Genomic DNA, 22,529 nt, shown 5'->3' on the forward strand with positions numbered 1-22,529 from the left:
TAGTTTGCGCTCTCAGAGCCTTGATCTCTCCTTCAACGACCAACATCCTCTCTTCCATTGAACTTAGTTTCCCCTCAATTTCTGTGCAGGATTTGACCACCTTGTAGCTGTTTTGTAGCCAACTATGCCCTACGTCATTATGCTCTTGTCTCAGTTTGTAGCTCCTTTATTGAATTGTATATAGACTGTACCATTTCAGAATCCGTGTGTCGATCATCTATTGTATGGGTTGGGCCACATACCGATTCATCAGCCATCTTAGTTGCATTCTGCGAAAAATGGGTCTCTAAAGTGCTCACAAGATCTGTGCCTGAATAGTCCCATTTGAGGGCTTTCCGGGTCTGGGCTGAGGGCTCTGCATTATCTCTACTACTGGGGACCAACCCCTTACTTTTCTGCCGCAGCGTGGACTCTGCGAGGGACAAAAAGCTAGAAGATTCAGAAGAAATACTATCTCTACTTTCACTTGCCCCTAGATCACTGTGAGTAGAGTCTGAGTCCTCTGTTAAAGAATACAATTTGTCCCTTCCATCTTTGGACGCTTCTGGCACCCTTGCAGACTCTTTTGATGTACAAAAAACTTCTTGTGTGACTAGGGGTAGAACACAATTTCCCTGTTCTTGGGATCCGAGTTGAGAATTCCCTTCATGGGCCGTATATATCTCTGCATCCTTTGGCCTTACGGACTCCCCTCCCCCCTTGAGCACTGCGCTCTCAGCGATTTTCAAGAACGTAGAAGTTTGCTCCCTGTCCGAAGGGAGGTCCTTCTCTTGACTTCCATCCTCAGGAAGCACTTTCACTTCTCTATCTTCCACCTGTTTCGTGCCTACTGTTGATTGCGTTCCTACTTGGGGGGGAGAGAAATGCGCAAGATTGCCCTCTTGTATGCCTCCCTTCCAAAAGCCCATAATTAAAGGCTGTGTTTTCTTTCCCCCGGGGGGAGACATTAGAGGGGCATTGCTTTTGGCTTCTCTACTTGTTCCCATAACCTGTTTCCCGCTTATTTTCCCAAGCGTTAGGGTCGGTCTTTTATTACCGGAGGCCATTTTGCCACTAGATTTTTTTGCCCGGGCAGCTCGTGTTCCTTCTCCTTTCTCCCCAAGATTTCAACTGTTTTTGGGTGCCTTGATAACCATAAGATCGCAAATAAATAAATCACAAGTTCTTTGCAAACGTACTAGCCCAGTTTGTGCACTCAACAATGCGCCAAAGGTTTTCAAGGAGCAGAAATTCACAAACTTCAAGTAGGTTTGGCTGTACATATCCTAATGTCTGATCCAGTTCAATTTCTGAGCACAGTTTTCAATCAGGATACCTCAAAAAAATAATTACTCCTACAAGCTCCTACAAGCTCTAGCTTAGCAATGAATCAATTACTACTCTTTAGCACTGTCCCATAGTCCCATTCATATAATATCCATGCATCATGCACCATGCCAGAGCCAACTCACGAAAAGAGGGGGGGGCTGGTCCCATAGAAGATAGCGTAGTGCAGTCCTTATAGAGCCTCTACCACATACCCAGTACCTGGTTACGTTTGTTGCCCAGCTGCTTCTAGATATCCTCCTGGGGGTTTGTCCTTCTGTTTTCTCACCCTCTTGCTGCTCCTTACGTCCCAGGAACGGAGAGGAGGAACACGAGGGCCCCAAACAGATGCCAATGACACTGATAATGTAAACAAAGCGGAGTCCGCTTTAATTGAGCAAAAGAAAAAAATCCAAGCAAAAACACGCCGACAGGCCCGTACACGCCAAGCACTAGGCGCATCCCGGCCTCAGGGTGCAGGGGACTCCAAACTTCATTGTGGCACTTGGATAGCTAAGCAGAGCATTCCAAGGCCTTCGCAGCAGAGGTGGTGTGGGCTACCAACAACAATTCACTGGCACCCAATGACAACATTGAATAAATGATTGTGTAACGTGCTTTTTCTATGAAATATATTTGTTACACACACACATTACTAAATACTGTGCATTTATTTACTAATATATAGACCAGGTAGATGGCATTACCTTTGGTGACATTCTGAAATCACATTTGATCCAAAATTGGACATGACCCCCAAAATCATAGTAGCTTCCCACTTATACCAGACAGAACATCACAAAATAGGGGAGTGTCATTGCAGCCTGAAGGCAATTTTAAACTGCCATGTTGACTTGGCATTTAAGCTCCCTTGCCACGCTTCAAACTCCCCTTTTATTACATATAAGTCACATCTGAGGTTGGACATGTGCTTTTATATTTTACATTTCCTGGTAGTGAAAAACTTCCAAATTCATTTTTCACCTCTGTGAGGCCTACCCCTTCCGTAGAATAACATTAAGAATTCCATATTACATTTATGAGCTGCAATTACTTGATGGGGAGCAGGTATATATGCCATGTTTGGCACCTATGACATTGTAGTTATCAATCCTTTTTAATAATAAAATTGCATTTTTCATTACAATTTTGAAAATGCCACTTTTTAAAAGTTGCCATTTTCTCCTGCCCTTTCTGCCTGTGGCCTGTCTTGGACCACATAACTAGGTGTAGCTGACAGTTGGACTTTGTGAATTACTCCCAGATAGTCACACAATGTGGGTATTGGGAGTGCCTCAATTGGCAATGTGCTGGCAGGATGGGGGCAGGGTAGAGCTGAGCACAGCCCCACCTGCAACTGAATAGCCTGTGCTCTGCCTTCACACAAAAGGTCCTAACAACAGTACATAGTCACTGCAGCCAGCATGGAGCAGGGCAGGGAAGTTAAAAAATTAAATGTGCTTCAAAAAACATTTCCAGAAGCCTCTCCCATCTTCCAGAAGAAGGGCACCAGGGTAATGAAATAGGACCTTCAAACCCACTCTGCAGTTCACTACTGGGCCTGTGGAAAGAGTCTTGGAGGACTGCCTGCTGCTGTGACCTGCTGTGCACTCTGTCAGACTGCTGCTGCACTTGGAAGCACTCCTGTGCTGCCTGGAGCCTGCCTTGGACCCTCAGAGGTCACCCCTGATACTGAGCCCGGCATTTCCACCTGCACCCAGTTCTACCAGCAGTGACTCCAAGGGCTAGTTTGCTGACCTCCTGTTCAGAGCCACAGAAACATGAGAGGTTCCCACCATCTTGAACCTGCACCTGGACCCAGCTGAATATGAGTCCTGAATCCCCGAGAGGTCCCAACAATCCTGGACCCTTACTTGCGGCACTAATGTTGTCCAGATGGCCAAATTCCAAATCTGAGGACTTTGAGAACTTTTGGCCAAAAATTGCTCTGAGAACCAGTAAGAGACTGGGACCAACCTGCTCGACTATCAGACCAAGGTGCATTGCCATTGGCTACTTTTCGCACTACAGTCTTCTCCTCAGCAGCAAATCCTTTTCAGCTCCCCCTTCGCTAAATGGGTATCACTTCTATGTTTTTTACTCTGACCATGTCTCGCATGACTAGACATCTGCAGTTGCCGCTTTGATCTTTTAGGCAATATTTTTTTCTAAAAACTTTAAAAAATTCATAACTCCAGTTCTACTAATTTGATTTTCGTAATTTTGGTGTCAAATAAATTAAAATGGACTCAATTTTTCTAAATTGATCTGCTGCTTGCTTTCCATTGCATTCCACTCAGTGTGCTTTCTCAATCAATTCCTTTTTCCTTTAAGATGGGTGCCCAGGTCTCACCCAGAACACCCAGAGCCATGTTTATAATTAAAACCAGTGCGGGGAGCCCACTTCTGCGCTGCCCAGCCAACTCCGTAGGGGTCTTCCAATAGTGGAAAGGGAGCCAGCAGCAGATTCTCCTGCTCCCATAAGGCTGGAGCAGTCTTTGTTCCTGTGTCCCGAAAGCATCCTCCTCACCTCTAAAAGGTTGTACTCTATGAGGAACTGGTTTTGCTCCCTGCACCAGTCTTCTCCTTTGCCTGGCTCCCGGTGCTCCTCTCCTCCTGTGGCACAGAAGTCCAGGTCTTTCCCTAACTGGTATTCAGGTGTTATATGTTACCTTTCAACTGTCCATGGCATTTCTACTGTTGCTGTCAAGGTCCATGGTCTTACTCTCTATCTTTCCCCTGTTCAGGGAGTTTGTAAGTGTGAATCAAAAGTTCAAAGTTCCAGGAACCCTGGGCTAGTCCTACGATGCCATATCATCCCTTCACCTCATCCCAACCCCCCTACACAGAATTCTGGGACAAGCTAATATGCTGCTGTCAAGTTTTCTCTGTGCAGAGCTCCTCTGAGGACCTCAGCTACACACCGAGCAGCCAGACACTTTCCCAACACTCTACTGTGCTGACATAATTATGAATACCATTACAATGAATGGCTTTAGAACTTTAGAACGCAAGTGTTATAACAAAAATGCCTTCACATGAATGCCTTTACCATGAAAATGTAAGTATTTAACAAGTAAGTAAAAATGCATTTTAAATGTATATATATATATATATATAAATATATATAAATATATATATATATATATATATATATATATATATATATATATATATATATATATTCACTTAAAAAAACAAATGTTACAGGGAAGTTTAGTTCTGAATTTACTCGCACAAAACCTTTGAAGTTTAGCAGCTGCAGCTGGAGTTATTTCAAGTAACAATAACTTGCACACCAAGGTAACTATAACTTGCGCCCACGCCATGCACCGTTTTTTTTCTCAATAATTTGACTGTTAATAATACCTGGGGGGCGTGGCCAGGAGCCAATGGAGTAAGACGTGACCCGTCGAGGTCCCGCCTGGCGACCCGACAACCCTGAAGATCCTGACTATCCAGGGGCCCTAACACAGCGGGGGCCACTGAAACCCCTTGCCTGAAGTTGTCAGGGCGGTGATGCTAAGTTCAAAATACAAAAAAATGCACCAGAAATGGAGACAAGCCTAGCGGTGACCCACCAAAGGGAAGCAGAGACAAAATGGTTACGCCCGGCCAGGAGAGAGACGGCCTGAGAGCAGAGGTCGGAGAGAGATTCTAGAGGCCTCGGAACAGTAAAGACTGGCCTGACCAAAACGGCGAACACTGCAGAGCGCTAGTGAAGTGCACAGGGGACAGCGCCTCCTCCACAAGATGGAGAGTCGGAGGTGAGAAGGGGAGGAGCGGGTGCACGATGAGGCCTTCGGGCAAGAACTATGGGCTCTTGCCCTGGAAATGGACCCAGGCCGTGGAGGTGAGCAGCTGTGTGGGAGGCCAGTGAGGCAAGCAGTTCAGAGAGAGGCAGAACCCCTACCGAAACCCCTGCATCTCGGGGTCCCAGGCAGATGCGGGAAGGCTGGAGGGACAGAATAGCGTCCAGGGAAAAGCAAAATGGCAGACGATGCAGAAGAGGGCATAATGGCAAAATAGACTTTCACATGGAACAGATCGATAGATTGCACCCACCCCTACCAGGGGCACAGATTGAGAGGGTGGCCCGAGTATTCACAAGATGGCAAACAGAATGGAGGCTAATAGACTCATGGAAAAAGAGACTATTCTTTCCATTCAGGTGTTTACGACTTACATCTTCATTTGGATATTATATTATGCATGATCAAGTACAGGCGACAGAATATTTGACTCACACCATTTCAGATCACAACCCACTATTACTTGGACGGAGACGGGGGAGGAGCGACCCAGTATCCCGACATGGCGCTTGCGACCCGAGATGATCCAACTTTTCGGGCGGAAATAAACACAGCTATCAATCACTATTTTGATGAAAACACAGGAACAACAGATTCCCCATTAGTGGAATGGGATGTGTTCAAGGCAGTGATTAGAGGGAGGTGTATGTCAGAGGCCATTGGAGTCCGTAGAACACTATTACAGGAGATTCGAGAAGTGGAAACATTGCGTAGGGAATGTGGAAGGAAACAAACAGGGCACCCGGAGATCCACCAGGAACTCCTCACGGCCAAGAAGGAGGTGGCCGCTAAAGTTGAAAAATTGTTTCGCTCTAACTATCAAACTATATAGTGTGAGCTCATGCGGAAGGAGGTCGCACGGGTACCCTCCTAGTCTGGTTCCTACCAAAAGAGGGTCGGTTATTATAGAGTTGGAGGCAGAGATTGGCTCGAGGCAAGCAGGAAGAGATTAATACAATATTTAAGGAATACTACGCTCAGCTTTACTGAGTGCACGCTGACCTACCAGTAACAGAGCTGGGGAGGCTGCTGGGCACCCTCCACTTACCAAAATTACCTCCAGAGCAGGTAGAGACATTGGGGGGAGGCAGCACAGTGCAGGAAGTACGGGAGGCAATTGAACTATAGCTCAAAATAGGACGCCAGGCACTGATGGGCTTCCTGTTGAATTTTATGATCAATATAAAGAAATCCTAGCTCCTAGATTGAGCAACATATTTAATGTGACAAGGGTCCTTGGCATGCTCTCTCAGACTACCAGAGACACCCTAATCATACATTTGATAAAAACCAGGCAAAGAACACCATGACATGCGAACATATAGACCGTTATCCATGTTAAATACGGACTATAAAATACTCAGCAGTCTACTAGCAACGTGCCTGTTACCACACATGACTACGCTAATTCATGTAGACCAATCAGGATTTATCCCAGGTAGCAGCACAGCACATAACACACGGCGCCTTCGCGCAGTCATGAGGCCCAGCGCAACTGGTAGACAGGAAGCAGCAGTGCTAGCAGTTGACATCGAAAAGGCCTTTGATAGTCTGGAGTGGCCTTTTTTTCTATAATGTGATGAGACATATGGGCCTGGGCGAGGCGTATGTTGCCTGGACCTGCCTGCTTTATACATACCCCATGGCTAGGGTCCGGACAAGGTAACATATATCCCCGGCTTATAGCGTAGAGAGAGGAACCAGACAGGGGTGTCTCCTATTGCCCCTGCTGTTTGTACTAGCCCTAGAACCCCTAGCATGCTGGGCCCAGGAGGGGCAGATATTTAGGGGATAGGAAATAGACCAAAGAGAGCACTGTATATCACTGTATAACATTATATGAAGATGACATGCTCCTTTTACTCCAGAATGCCCGAAGAGACCTCCTGGGAGTACAGGATATGTTGCAGCTTTATGGAGCCCTCTCGGGACTCCAGGTCAACTGGAGCAAGTCCGGCCTTTTTCCCATTCAGGCAAATAATGAGCACCCAGATGAGCTGGGGCCTTTGCCCTGGCAACCTCGCTCTATTACTTACCTGGGAGTTCACATATATCACAACACGAACGACTTACTGTAAGACAACTTGGGAAAAGCCATAAGAGGCCTGAAAACAAGTATAGGATTCTGGTCTACGCTGCCGTTCTCCATGGCAGGGAGAGTGGCCTTACTTAAAATGGTGGCACTTCCAAGATTACTATATTGCTTCACAACACTACCCCTCTGGATACCAAGGGTATACTTTAAAGAAATAGATAAGATTATACTGGTATTCATGTGGGGCAAGGGCTGCAGGCAAGTTGCTTTTGCAGTTCTACAAAGACCAACAACCGAGGGAGGAATGGCGGTTCCGGAGTTTGAGGCTTACTACTTAGCTGCCCAGTTGCAATGGGTGACACAGTGGGTGATGGGGCGGCGGATACCAGGAGCACCACTCCCTATATTGACCACAGACCTCAAGGAGCTGAGTAGGGCAATATTACAGCTCCCAGACAAAGGTAGAGAGCCTAGATCTGAATTCCAAGTCCTACAGCCCTGTTGGGCACAACACATTAGGAAGCTGAACATGAGAACGCCGTACTCCCCAGACTTACCGATGGGGTTCCTAGACGAACCTCCTCATGGGGAGTCTTGGGGGAGGGAGGGGCTGCAGGCATGGGTGAAAGCGAGAGCAACAGAAGTGGGAGCACTCTATGGCAATGGAATTCTCCCTCCTTTTGAGGACTTTAGGGAACAAAACAAATGACCTAATGCCATTTCCTATTACATAGAGCTGTAACAGACACCATTAAGAGGCACTGGCAAATGGGAGTAGAAGACCCAAACAAATCCATCAGCTGTCAATACCTGGTGATATCATCAGGAAAGCATAACGCAATAACCTTCATGTACAAGAGGTTATGCACAGAACTAATGAAACCGCTAGAGAGCCTGAGAACTAAATGGGAGGCAGACCTAGGCAAGACAATTGGGGACAAGGACTGGGAGAATATCCAATATAACGCAACAAAAGCCACAAGAAATGGCAGGTTTTAATTGATTAATTTTTATACATTGCGCAGAGCCTATCTTACACCCGAAAAACTCAATAGAATATATCACATACAGAAAGCAAGGATAGAACAGGAAAAGATCCAAACTGGTGAGACCATAGAGGTCGACTTAAATGAATAGGAACATCCTTCAGTAGCCACCTGTATCTTAGCCCTGATAATAAAGCAGTCACACACACTGTGACTAGTGACAATAGCTGAGCCATATCAACCAAACGTACATGTAAAACCATAGAAAAGCGGGGATGTGACCGAGACGCACCCACTAGGAGGGAGGAGGAAGGGTGAGGGGGGACAGTTTTGGAAGTTAAAAAATGTCATATCAATAGCGAGAACACACCGAGTGAAGCATCAAAAGGGACAATGAGACATAAAACAAGACAGATTGGACAAAGATACTAACAACCGAATAAAGAGGATACTAACCAATTCAGTAAATGCTCCTAATACAAGACAGAGTACCGTTCTAATGTTGTATGCATGTATGAATAAGAAAATGCAATAAAAATCTGTTCACAAAAAAACGAGTGCTGTAATACCTGTGGTAATTAGCAGTGTATGGCGAGAGCGCCAGTTATAACTACCTTAGGGCTCAAGTTATAGTTACTTGAAAGAACTCTAACTATAACTGCTGAATTTCTGTGATTTTGTGCAAGTAAATTTAGACCCTAACTATTGCGACCCTGTAACCTTTCATTTTTTTAAGGAAATTTCTTTGTTTTTAAAAATTCTATTTCCTAACTAAAACGCCCCCTTACCTTTGTTTTTTCAGTGAATCTCTGTTTTTTTAAACGTAAAGTAATTTTAATTGCTACACATTAATCCAGCCACCACTGTGCCTACGGCCGTGCATGGCAGGGGTCGGCAGGCTCTGCTGCCAACCCCCCTATAACCACCCAATCCTGTGGCCAAGCCCCTATATTCACCCAACCCATCGGCCATGTGCAGTGTGATTTGGCCACAAGGCCTGGCTGCGCCCTGGCCGTCGTGGCCAATCCCCTATAACTGCCCAACTCTGCACCGCCGTGCCCAGAAGGTGTTAGCCACAGAGCGTGGCCTGCGGCCACCCCCCTATAACCACACAGAGAGTTTTTCTATACTGTGATGAATAATATACTTAGAATGAAATATTTTAGGACAAATTGAAAAGAAAAATTTATTTGTTAAATAAAAAGAGTAGGATTACATTTTGGTATATATCTTAAATATTTTGATTTGAAAAGTAATTAAAGCAGGAATGTGACTACTGACACTCCTAGACTGGAACACTCAACCTTAAGGGATAGAACCTGAGACCTTAACCTCCAGGCCACAGGTGACTCTTTGCTATGTAGTCTCCAGACATGCACATGAAATTTTGATGGAAAAAACATATATTTTCTATCAGCAGGAATGTTTAACAATCAAAACACTAATAAATAAACAGACACACTGCATGAGATGCCAGGATATAAACCTTCAACCTACTGAGTGACAGTCCAATATTTTTACCAGTAGCCCAGATGTCACTTTTTTATAGTTTTCAAAATGTGAACTATAACGTTTGAACAAAACATCTTGCTAGTGTGACACTTTGTAGTTATTGTATAGAGAGACCATCGCAATAACAATCTCTTTCTCTATCTCTTCCATTCCCATTATGAGATGGAAGAGAGAGAGAGAGAGAGTGACAGGACCTCAGGGAGTGCTTGAAGGCCCCTGTAATCCTAGCTGGCCCTTTGTGTCCAGCAGGGGCTGGCTTTGCTCCCACAAGCAGGGGGCAGCTTTAATGAGCTTTTATCTGTTTCCCTGCATGCATATTTCCCCGCAGAGGGCCCGCCCGCATACATATCTTAAGTGACGAAGGGGATGGTGATCCCTGGGTCTGTGGGGGGGAGGGGCATTCAGGCCCCCACATTAATTTAAGTTGATATGTCCTGTGTGAGATGGCTGCCCCTGGGGCTGCAGGGAAGGGCATGTGGACCCCCCACATTGATTTATAAAGATTTTCCCCGGGGAGGTGGTGTCCACAGGGCTTGGTGGTGCAGCGCAGGCACCCCCTGCATGCATTAAAAGTAATGCCCTGAGGTGCTGGTGGTCCCCGAGGCTTTCATAACTCGTGCCCCTGCCGTGCACAGTTTTTTATGAATAATTTTACAACAAATGTTACAGTGATATTATCAATGATATCATAAAAGACGTCATGATTGCTGTAATAACTGGGGTAATTAGCAGAGCATAGCAAGGGTGCAAATTATAGTTACCTTAGGGCACGACTTATAGTTACTTGAAATAACTGTAAGTATACAAATAATTTCAGAACCTGACTATAACGTCCCTGTAACCCTTGTTTTTTATGTGAATTTCTATTTTTTTTCTTCTATTTTCTTCCTCTATCGTCCCTTGATCTTTGGTTTTTCAGTGAATTCCTATGGCTTTTTTATTGTAAAATAATTGTCATTACTATATGTTAATCCAACCACTGCCACGCACGGCCTTTGGCCTTTGGTTGAAATAAGACTCGCCGCGGCATTGGTGGTCCCCTGGTGGAACCGCCAATGTCGTAATTAGGCCCTTAGACTAGAGGGCAGTCCTCCGCAGGATATATTGACCAAGGTGCAAGTGACAAAAGGAAAAACTGATTCACCGTGATTATTATTGCACCTCCAGCAAAAGAATATGTCTGCCTTTAGCGATGTTTGTTAGAAAAATGCCTTCTCACATCCAAAATGAGTGTGAGAATGTATTTTGCACTAAGAAATAGAGCTAAGTGCAACAGAACATGAATATCAAGCAGCTGCTCACGTTCTCAATTGCTAAATGTGCTCCTGGAGTAGGGTTTTCCCCCAACTTATTCCCAACATTTAACACTATTTTCTTAGTGCAAAATACCCCCTTGCATACAAATTGGGCGCAAGAATGCATTTTGCACTAAGAAATAGCTCTAGATGTGCTCTTGGGGTATTTTCCTCCAACTAATTGTCCGCATTTAGTGCTATTTACATAGCTGAAAAGGAATGTAAAGAATTGTAGTTTTTAAAGGCAATAGAATTAAGCAAAATTATTTGACATAACTGAATTAATTCCCAAATTTAGATCTACTTTTATGATTAAATGTTTGTATAATTTCAAAAATAAGCATTATTTCGATCTCCCAGATTTGCTGAATGATATAGATACCAGCAACTCATACAAAAGAGTTATCATTTATCTTCAGGTACTGATTGTGCCACGGGGGCACTTCTGCTCCCATTTCTACAGTAAGTAATCTCTCACTTGCCAAATACTTTATAACAGTCTATACAATGCTTCTTTCTTTTGCGCTTCCTCTCTCAAACATCCCACCAGGGCCCAAGTAGGTTCAATATATATCATGACGTTTGCAAAATCATGTTTGCAATACACAAAATATGAATTTATTATTCTAAATTGGTTTATCCACATGTCATATAATATTGCATCAGTATGGTGTAAAATGAGGTCAAAGTAAATTTGATCACAACAAGAATTGTTGAGCTTTGAAGGGTGGAAATACTTTGCAAATTAGGTAAACAGCCACCAATGAGTTACTGTGCGGATATTCACAAATATTTGACAAGCCATTTGCACCTTAGACACGATTAGAGATGTACTTTTCACCGGGGGAACAGTAATCTACAAAAAACTAGTGGGGGTTTTCCATGGAGAATTATATTTTCCCGGTGGAGAAGATGAAAGTTAGCAAATGCACATTTACACATGTGTACATTTGCACCATTTGCATTTAGGCATGTGTAATTGCTTATGTGGCCTGTGGCTGAGAATACAATTAAATATTATTTCTAGTATTACACATTAATGGGACTATTTGTATTATTCATACTTCATAGTACTCTATGTCATCCAATTTCTTCTTCATCAAGACAAGACACTCCGTGGAACATTAATCAGCTTGAATATCACCAAGCAGTTTTGACAAATATCTTAACTAAATAGTAATAACTGAAGATCATCATATAGTTTTCAAATCCTTGGTTATATTCAAGGAGTGGAAGAAAACACAACCACATCTCCACCATGTGACCTCTAATTTTATTGTGACCTGGATTTAAATCGAGGGTCATGAAAGTGTGAATTGCTCGAACAATATGTTAACCTCCTCCGGTTGTGTCCATCACTTGCAGGAAATGAAGTTGACATTGGTGCTCTCTCAGTATGGCAGGCTGACATGAAAAATGAACTGATATTTGTTCTTCTGATGTCTGTATAAGTAGGATGTATTGATTTAATGTATTGAACCCATGATCACTTTATTAATCAAGGACATTTGAAACACACCATGGTCCTCGTTAGGTGTTGCCCTGAGTGGTATCCCAGGGTGGGGGGGCAGGTAAGGATGGGTGCACCAGGGCCGTAATTATTAGGTCTGTAAACCCCAAACCTGATTGGAGCCAGGAAACACCAGGCCTGGTCTTTACAGATGAGTTGCTGGGGTGATGGGCAGCTACTGCGACCCCCTTACCAGCCTCCTGTTTGGCAGCATGGGGAGAAGCAAACTCCCCCCCGGCTGTACCTAATCTACTGTGTGCTCGCCACACACTCCCCCACTAGAGGATTCCGGCCCTCTGGTATCCTGGTACATACATTCGGGATCTTGTAATGTGGAGCTGAGAACTGTGCACAAGCCATTTAAGCAAATAGTTGCTTACTATATTTTTCTAGATTAGCAATAATTACACAAAACTGTTTGTGGCTGTGTCGCACCCTGGTCTCATTTACAAATCTCAGCCTTTCTGGATGTCTTCTTCCTTTAATTCTAACTGTAGTCAAAAGTGCCGCTGAAAGGTAGGTTGAAGCCTGTCAGTTGGACAGATATCATAGACATTGGTTGTTCTGAGTATGAGAAGACTTAGTCAAACATTTATCAAAAAGAAAATCAATCCCTAAAATGGAATGTAAGCTACTAACATACCTTACTCCGCCATTCTTAATGCATATGTGTATATATACTGTGGACATGAAGGCCAAAATCTACTGAGTAATGTCTGTGGGTGGAGGAGGAAAGGAGCTGCTGTTCTCCAGTATGGAGTGAAATGGAGATAACCATTGAGGGGAAGTGGGAGCAAAGAGGAGAAGCAGTAGCTATGAATGCAATGAAGGAGGGGGGAGGGAAGATTTGAGCATGGGGTCATGCTTGGAAATCTCAATAACGTACCATTCCTTGGAAATTCATATTTAATATATTGTATTAATGATAATAGCCACCAATCTCTGACATCAGGCAGCGTTAAAAACACCGATTACAAGGAGCACAATAAGCTTGATATCTATACAGACAGCATTAGCAATAATGGCTGTATAGTTCAGAATTTAAAATAAAGACCGTTTACCCAGGAAAAGATATACTATATCGGTTGGAATGGTGAACTGGCACTGTCAATTGTCTTTTGCAACAATTACTATATTTGTCGGGATTAGGAAAAAATGAACACAGCAAGCATGATTTTACATAAAGATTTATCTGTAATATTGTAATGAGACCCTGAAACAGAATGCCCTGATTTATACAAAGTCCTTAATTTGCCATCCTAGTCAGGCAGAGGCATAATACATTTTATTGCAAAAATAATAAAAACTGAAGTCATGGCAAAGACAAAACCAGTTTATAAGGACGTACAGTGGCTAACCAACTCCAGAGTCGCAAAGTGCAGAGTTAAAAAACGAATTCACTAAAATCATACAGTGGTTAACAAACTGAGCTGTAATGAAATACTAAAAGGCTCGTTTATATGGTAACAAATAATACGTCCTGCGTAGTTAAGGAGAGGCAAGTGCTTTTAAAGAATTTTAAAATGTCTAAATGTTGAAAATCTATCTTACTGTACAAGAAAAGGTAAACCGAGTTTGCATTAAGAAGTACTTAAGAGACTACTATATTCAAACGCTCGATAAAATTCATCTTGCAAAATGGATTGAGCAACAGTAAGGCTCATAAAGTGCATCAGTGCTGTCAGTTACAGGATGGGCTAAAGAATTAATCATAGGTAGAAACGCAAAAAAACTATCAAACTTGAACTCAAAACTGGCTCATTTAACTTCACTTTTGGCATGTGCTGGTGTAATACAAAAGATAAATGCTCAAGGAGGCAGGTAAATTCACGATGATTTATTCCAGTTCCAACAAGATAAAAGTCCATGACGCTGCACGATCTGCCAGTCCATATCCCAACAGCAAACTGTCTTCTGCCAAGGAATACCCACTGTCAGTTCACGATGCATGTAGTAGCATACATTGAAAAACAAGCATTTACAATGCAACGGGTCTCGCGTTTGCTCATGTTAGAGCTGATCGCGTTGTAAACTCTTAACCCGACTTTTCACCTATCGGTCAAAAGTGCATTTATGTACAGAACCCGAAAAAGTGAAAACAAGTATGTAAAGCGCTCGACTTCTACCAAGCGAGATCGTGCTCGTAAATTAGAGAAAAAAAAGTCCACGAGCCCAATGGAAAACAGCGAGCCTCACATGTTTTCTGTACTTGGTCGCTGCGCTCGAGGAGGGCTTGCCACCGGAAAAGGAATGACATATGGGTGCCTTCGACTAATGAAAGCAAGCAGATTTTATTAGGGAAGCCCAAGGACCAATAAAAAACACTGACGTGAAGTTGCCAGGGCTCCGAGCCCTTTTCTAAATACAAAAGAGTCTTGCTGCATACGCATGGGCGAGCGCATGCAACGCAGGCTCGACCCTAATAACAAAGCATGGGTCAAAGCATTCGCATAGAATACATTCATCACATCACCTTCCTGCCTTTAAATTAAAAAACAGAAATATATTAATATAAACATAAAGTAACCAATGAAATGCAACCAAAAAACTAGAAAGAACACATACAGAATTAATTGAAATTGCAGACATAATTACGAGAGTACAAAGTCATCAAACTTTTTAGGATCTCTTCTAAAACAGAAACCCAGAGAACTCATGCAAGACTCCACTGAACTCATATTTTCACTTCCACTGGGAACCACATTTTTGTCAATATGCACCTGGTCGCTTATTGCACAGGTACTCATGCTATCTGATCACTTGAGGGTTGTAAATACTGTGCCTAGTCAATATTTTGTGCAGCCCCTTTCTTCTTACGCATGCTGCTTACCTGTTCTGAGGTAAGCTTTACTGGCTGCCTCTTCTTCCACCAGCCTTTACCCAAAATGAGTGCAGCACCTTTATTAACCCTGTCCACTTGAATAGGAACAGAGAACTTGGACTCACCTTTCCTAGCTCTTATGGGATTGTTAATCATAACCCAGTCACCTACCTTTAGGTCACCCTCCAGGTGACCATATTTTTAGTGACATTTTTGCTTCAGGTAAGACTGTTGTGCCAACACCTTAGAATAACTTAGAGACTATGGTGGTCATTATGACCCCGGCGGTCGGTGCAAATGTGGCGGTCGTACCGCCAACAGGCTGGCGGTACATACCTCCACATTATGACATTTGCACCGACCGCCGGGGTCATAATGACCCCCTTAATGTTGGAGCAGTAACAATTCTTTAATGTTCTCAAAAGCTTTCATTAGTTCTTCTGACCAAACATACTTTTGTCCTTTCCTTAGTAACACCCTCATAGGTTCGACAGTTTGTGCATAACCTGGGACAAAGTGAGTGTATTACTCAGTCAGACCCAGAAAATCATGAAGCATCTTTGTCCACTGGTGCACTTGCAGTCTTGATTGCCTTGATGAGAGGCATTTTAGGTTTGATACCTTTGCATGATACAGTATGACCCAAGTATTCGAGCTCATTAGTAACAAATGTGCACGCTTCAAGTCTGATCGTAATACCTCTTTGCATCAAAATAGATGAAACCTTTCTCAGAATCATGTTATGTTCTTCCAAATCTTTAGTGAAAACTAAAATGTCATCCTGGTACGCCTGTATGCCAGCAATGTCTCCAAACAAATTGTCCATGTGTTTTTGAAAAATGCTTGTGGCAGATGCCAGACTAAAAGGCAGTCTGAGATATTTGTAGACACCATAAGGCATCACAAAGGTAGTTAAATCTTGTGTCAGAGTTGTTAGAGCAATTTGATTATGTACGGACCTTAGGTAGATTATAGAAACCACTCTGCCCCGCCCAGGCTGGCTAACAGATCATGGGTCTTGGGAAGTGGGTGAAAATTCACCACAATATTTTTGTTGAGAGCACGCAACTCAGCACATAATCTGAATTCACCAGACTTTTTGTGTGCTACACCTACAAATGCCACCCATTGAGAAGAGTCACTGGATTGTATAATACCTTGAGAAGACACTTCTTTAAGTGTTTTCTTTAGCTCTTCCCTTACTCTAAATGGTGCTTGGCATACTTTAAGGGCTACTGGTTGTGAATTAGGTACCAACTTGAACAGAGGTTCAAATCCTTTGACATTGCTCGGAGTCTCAGTAGTTCATTTCATTAGCAACTGTTCTCATATACTTTAAAAAATAAAACATCATTTGTCTGGAGTACCCCTTTAAGCAAACATCCACCGCTGTTGCACAATATCAAATAGTCAGACATCTAAACTCAGTTTTACCCACCATTTTTGCATGGCTACTGTATTAAGGCAAATATAAAAAATGTGAGTTAATGACTTAGAAACTGCCCATACAAGCAACATGATTAATCCTGGCCATTCCCCAGTCTTCCCAACCAAACATCTTTTAGGCAGAAAAGCCCAAAGTGATGTCTCATCAGGGCTATTTTCTCTTCAGATGGCCAGGGTTGCTTCAGACAATGAGAGTCCACCGGTAAGTCATTAGGAGGTCGAGCGTGCTTAGGTAGATTTTTTACTGATAACAATTTTGCCTGCTTAGTCAAATTTTGTAAAAACGTTTGTCTGGAAACCCCTTGTTTTAAGAGGTCTGTGACTTCTAAGTGCTTCAAAGATCTTTCCAGATAGATCAATCAACCAGAGCTACCTTTCGTTATCACAGCCCACAGATGGGACTTCAAGGCATTGGCCTCCGCCCTTCTGGACTTGTTGCAGTACAAAAAAAATGTGGCTTGAAGGAGTAGTTTACAGTCACTGAGAACGAACTCCCATTTTAGCTGGAATTGCGAGGATGCATTTGGAAGGCAAAATGTGTTGTGTTGGCTGTTACATTGTATTGTCTTTAGTCAATATCCCATCTTGTCTTTAAAGACGATTATGTCATACAGACTAATTGGCCAAATTTTACAATTCGTAGCTTGGCTGAGTTAGCTTGTGTCTGGACAGGAGACATTCTTTGGTAAATGCCAGAATAAATTCTTGATTGATGTTTTGTGCAGCATGGTCCGTCCTCTCTCATCAAACCCTACCCTCAAGAATTGTAGCTTGTGACTCTCTTGATGTGCTCATTACCAATCAACCAGTGACCCTTCTATTTTATCCTTCTCCCAAAGGCTATAATTTTTGTTTTGGCACATTGATTTTGATCTTGTGAGCCACATAATCATTCAGCTGCCTTTGGAGTCAAATTCCAGTTTGTTCTAACAAGGCGGCATATTTTGCATACTAGAGGATGTTAATTTTTTGTTTTAGTCAGCAAGCTTAGGCAGCCAGCTTGCTATTTACAGGGGGCATTACTAATATCCACCAAATATAGATCAAAATGTAGAGACGCCAATATATAGCCATCCTTTAATCCCTTATTTGATGGAATTTTCCACAGGGTAATCCAATGGGAGGTTAATCTGATCTTCAACCCATGTGTTTAAATATAAATTGATGATTACATTTAACAGAGGCTGGGGATACCTCAGTTTTGCCCAAAGCTTATCTCTATTTGTGTGATTCAAAGAAGTAGTAAAATCTTTAAAGGCAGCACAGAGGAGATTAGTTTTGATTCCAAGATATTTTCCACCAGGGTGGACAATGTCTGCATGTTGTCATCAATACAACAGCCTTTTGTGAATCCTATTTGAAGAAAAAAAATAAGACTCTTCTCTCCTCAAGTTCTTTTAGCAGCAGTTTCCATAGATCTTGCCTTCAACATCTAACAGTGTTAGAAGGCAAAAATGCTGTGCGCCACTATTGACCCTTCTTGTGTATTGGTACCAACGGATAGCCTCTCCAGCTATTTGAGATTTTCTGGAATATTTGGCCAACTTTGTTCAAGACAAAGTAAAACTCGTCCATCACTACTGCAGGTCCAAATTACCTATCTCAGGTTATCCTGTGGCATGATATCATGTCTGAGTACCTGAAGCAGTCAACAGCAACCTTTACCTGCACAGGCAGAGGTGATTTTCAGTCAACAGTTGACAGAGTAGCAGTGAGTGCCACGAGGTCAGAAAGTGATAGCTCAGATGCATGAAGGGGTGAGGGTACTACAAGGCAGCAGAATGCTGCTTAGATGTGGGGTGGGCAGATGACACCACTCAGGATTGTTCCTGAGGGACTGGAGCATGATACATGGCAAAGAGGACTGCGGTTGAGCGGCGGCAGATCTCCAGAAAGCCTGTACAGTCCCCCACTGCAGTGGGTATGGTTTCCTGTTGCACCAAATGTGTGCTGAAGCTACTCTTCATTTATCATGAAGCTTGAGAAGTTAAAAAATATGAAGTTAAGAGCCACACAACTTTGTACACCATTAATAATGACCACCTCACAACAAATATGGATGATTATCCTACACACACATCAACCTTCCTTCAACAGTCACACTCATACCAATAAACCCAGACCTCGCCTCAGACTCACATACTCAACATGAACACAGAGGATCCCCTGGAACCAATCTCACAGATTCCCCAAACACACACAAACCTCATTGAAATGTCTATGACACACACAGTCAAATACAGACTCCTCAACAGGCACATTTGCTCTGCACACTCTCCCTCAAGTAGACTGTCCCTTGCATAGTCTCTACATGCAGACACACATACACACACACTCACACAAGATCCCAAATACTGACCTATCCCCACAAAGTGAACCCAGATCGAGCTGATGTGCACAAAGCCTCATACGCAGAGCCATATACACACAGAAACTGAAAGACTCCACACACATAGACCCCTTACATAGTTTTCGCAAACAATGACATTACCACACCTAGCCCCACAAATATGCCTACAGTCTCTATGCTTGACTCATACACAATACTAATTCCTCATTCAATGACCCCAAGCAGATTTTCACACATAACAGTTGCATATTCAGACCACCACATCCACCGACAATTACAAACATACAGACAGTCCACACACAGAAAGCTTCACTCTCAGCTCTTTCCTACACCTTCCTACCCTTACTCAACAACATTTGTTCTGAAAGGTACAGTATTGGCTCACAGAACGCTGACAAGGCCCATGCCAGAGAGCCAGGGAATCAAGTCAGAAATGGGCTCCCATTTCTACAGCTTTCTACTTGACTGCCATTCTGATGCACGGGGATGTGAAGGGGAAACAGGGACAAGGAATAGAGCTTGTGGTAGTGGTGGGCCATAGTGCAGTGTTCGGGATCAGGACTAGAGGAGCAGGTCAGAAAGGAATCAGGGTGGCATCAGAGGGAAAATAACATCAGAGGTGATTAGACCAAGGAGATTAGTTGCACCATGTAGTTGCAGCCATTAATGTGGTACCGCCCTGATGGGATTCTTAAAACAATGGAGGTTTTGATTGAACCAGGGAGACAGCTTTGCAGCACTCTCAATGTTACCCATTTGGAAGCATTAGGGGGCCACATTTAATGGAAAATGAGTGCGCACAGCACTGCGCCATCATTTTCAAACTGCAGGGATGCACCGTATTTATTAGAATACGGTGCACCCCTGTGTTTCCCCCTGCGCCAACGCTAAATCTGCTGCCGTGCCCCAACGCAGCCATCATTGCACAGTAGTGCAAGGATGGCTGCGTTGAGGGGGAGATTGTTTTTGTGAAGGAAGGAAGCACCTTCCTGCACAATAACAATCTTAAATGGCGGTTTGCTCTTTCCATGTGTGCTGCAAAATGCAGCACACATAGAAAGAGCAAAAAACGAGGAGAAATAAAAGAATTTCTCTCGTTGTGCGACTCTAAAGCCACCCTTAGGGTGGCGTTAGATTTTGGCGCTGCCTCGGGTTTAAGAATACTCGTAAATCTTAGGCAGCATCAAAATGCTATGGGTGTTGCTGTGGCATGCCCACAGCAACACCCATTGCACGCCCCTTCCACGCAAAGTGCTACGTGTGAAGGAGCCGTATTTACAAGATGGCATTAAGCCACATTTTGTGGCTTAACGTCACCTTGTAAATACGGCGCCACCAGAGCATCACGAAAAGTGACACTCCGGTGGTACTAGGGAATCTTAAATATGCCCCTAGGTGCACTCTAGAGACTGAGAGTAACTAGAGGTAGAGTGTTAGCGGGCTGGGGTCAAAAGACTTAGAACAGCAGCTTTTATGAATATGATGTCTCCTTAAATGTGTCTCATCTACAAATCTTTCACAGATCACTGGCCAGAGAGTGAGCATCTTGGGAGCAGTGGACACTCAAATAACAGTGCAAATTTGGTCTACATTGTACACTGTTAATTTATTTGAGTCTGTGTTTTCATTTACACAGCGGCACCTAAAGGGGTAAACCTTGCAGTGTACCCAAATAATAAAATCCGTAGTATACAAAACATCTATTTTTTTTTATTAATCGAGACTTGCTGTGCTTTATCCTTTCACCCAAAATGTGCTTCATTGCAACGCTTTCTCTCTCTCTCTTTACAGAAATACGGTTATGGGGGATGGATTCAGCTTCACCACAACTGCAAGGTCTGTAATGGTTCCAATTCCCTACGGCATTCTCTAGCGCTCATCCATCTGTAGCTGCTAAGGAGCTGGCTGACAGTGACATGCATTTGCAGTGTTTAATCTTTATCTTCATTAGGATGTGTAGCTGCAGGCAAATCAGAATACTAAATATACCTGCCCACATTCTGTGCTTGAATGTATAGAAAATGCAATAGTGATGCGTTGATACAATACTAGCTCAACTCTTTTTGCTTTGTTTTTAATCCATTTCCCCATATTTTTGACTTCAGCACACCTCAGTGAGAAGTTGACAAGGATATCAGCTGAGGGGGGTAAATCATGCAAGTTTACACAAAGCCGACATAAATCTGGGATTTATCTAATTGATGGTAGCACAATTACATAGTATTCATTCCAGGGAGGCAAAGTCATAGATGTTCAATCAAAATACATTGCAGGCACATTAGTGAACTGCCACATTAAAGTTGCAGTGTAGAAATATAACAGTGAAGTGGGTTCACAGCTTAAGGGCTCAAAGAAACTGGTTTCCATAGAAACAACATCCACTATAGGTGCAGTGGATAAACAAAGCCACATAGAAAAGCCGTCCATAGAGGATCTGGGGAAAGTGAGCAGTCTTCAGTGTTATATTAATGCTAAAGACTTGTCATTCATAAGCGCGACGAAAATGACAGCTGCCTCCAAGCATAAAAAAAATAAGCTGCTACCCTTCAAACATGTCCTTGGAAGCTAGTGACACACGGGCATCACCTGTGCCCAGGTACAACTTGTTAAAGTTCAAGAAGGTATTGGACCTGATTTAGATTTCGGCAGACGGGTTACTCAGTCACAATGGTGACGCATATCCCGTGTTCCGAAATATAAATCCAATTATTTCATATGCGATTTAAATGTCGGGGAACGGGATGTCCGTCACCGTTGTGACAGACTAAAACATCAGCCGAAATCTAAATCAGGTCCATTTTTATCACTCGTCCTGTAAATTGATTAAGCTATTGTGTGATGCTTCATTGTAGTATTTAGGTAACACAATTCTAGCTGAGTAACTGCAGAGTTTTTGAGACAGTGGAACCAGATATAAATGTCCAGAAGGAGTTTTTTAGCTCCTCAATAATCCAGAATAACTCTATTGAGGAACTGTGGTTTATACAGTGCATTTCGAGTAGCTCAGTGACACCCATGTGAATCAACATACATGATGTGTGCCCTGTCTCCCGGGGATAACAATGTGGAGAAGCTCAGCATGATGTCTGCTATGTGCGAGCAGGGCTGGGGTCTAATCTCTGACACTCCTACCAGTTCCAGCTGGGTGAGAGGATATCACCAAAAGAAAGCAAGACCATCTGCCCCGGGCCCTGGAGAACCAGTGCTTGCCTGCCAGTACAGGCCAGGGGACACAGTGAGGAGGAGAGTGACTGGAGGGGGTGAGATCCAGTGGGAATCTTGGAGAGTGGATCTGTGGGGTGAGGTGTGAGATAACTTCCAGAGGGGGACCAAGGAAGATGTCGCTGCTGTTGAACTGATCGACCAATCGCCTCAGTGCGCACCCAAAGTCATCTCCCATATATGCCAGAAGGGACTGGCATGAAGATATCAATGCAGTTTCACCAATTGGGCTTTA

General features: G+C 43.3%; 1 protein-coding gene across 1 annotated transcript in view; it reads left to right on the plus strand.

The window, feature by feature from the left end:
• Positions 1-22,529, plus strand: part of ACMSD (aminocarboxymuconate semialdehyde decarboxylase) — a 739,737-nt gene that overhangs the window by 90,891 nt on the left and 626,317 nt on the right. The window contains exon 2 of the mRNA XM_069221357.1: positions 20,864-20,908. Coding sequence (XP_069077458.1) covers positions 20,864-20,908 — 45 coding nt within the window. The remainder of the gene's footprint in view (positions 1-20,863; positions 20,909-22,529) is intronic.

Source organism: Pleurodeles waltl, chromosome 3_1, assembly GCF_031143425.1.
Source record: "Pleurodeles waltl isolate 20211129_DDA chromosome 3_1, aPleWal1.hap1.20221129, whole genome shotgun sequence".
Taxonomy (NCBI): Eukaryota; Metazoa; Chordata; class Amphibia; order Caudata; family Salamandridae; genus Pleurodeles; species Pleurodeles waltl.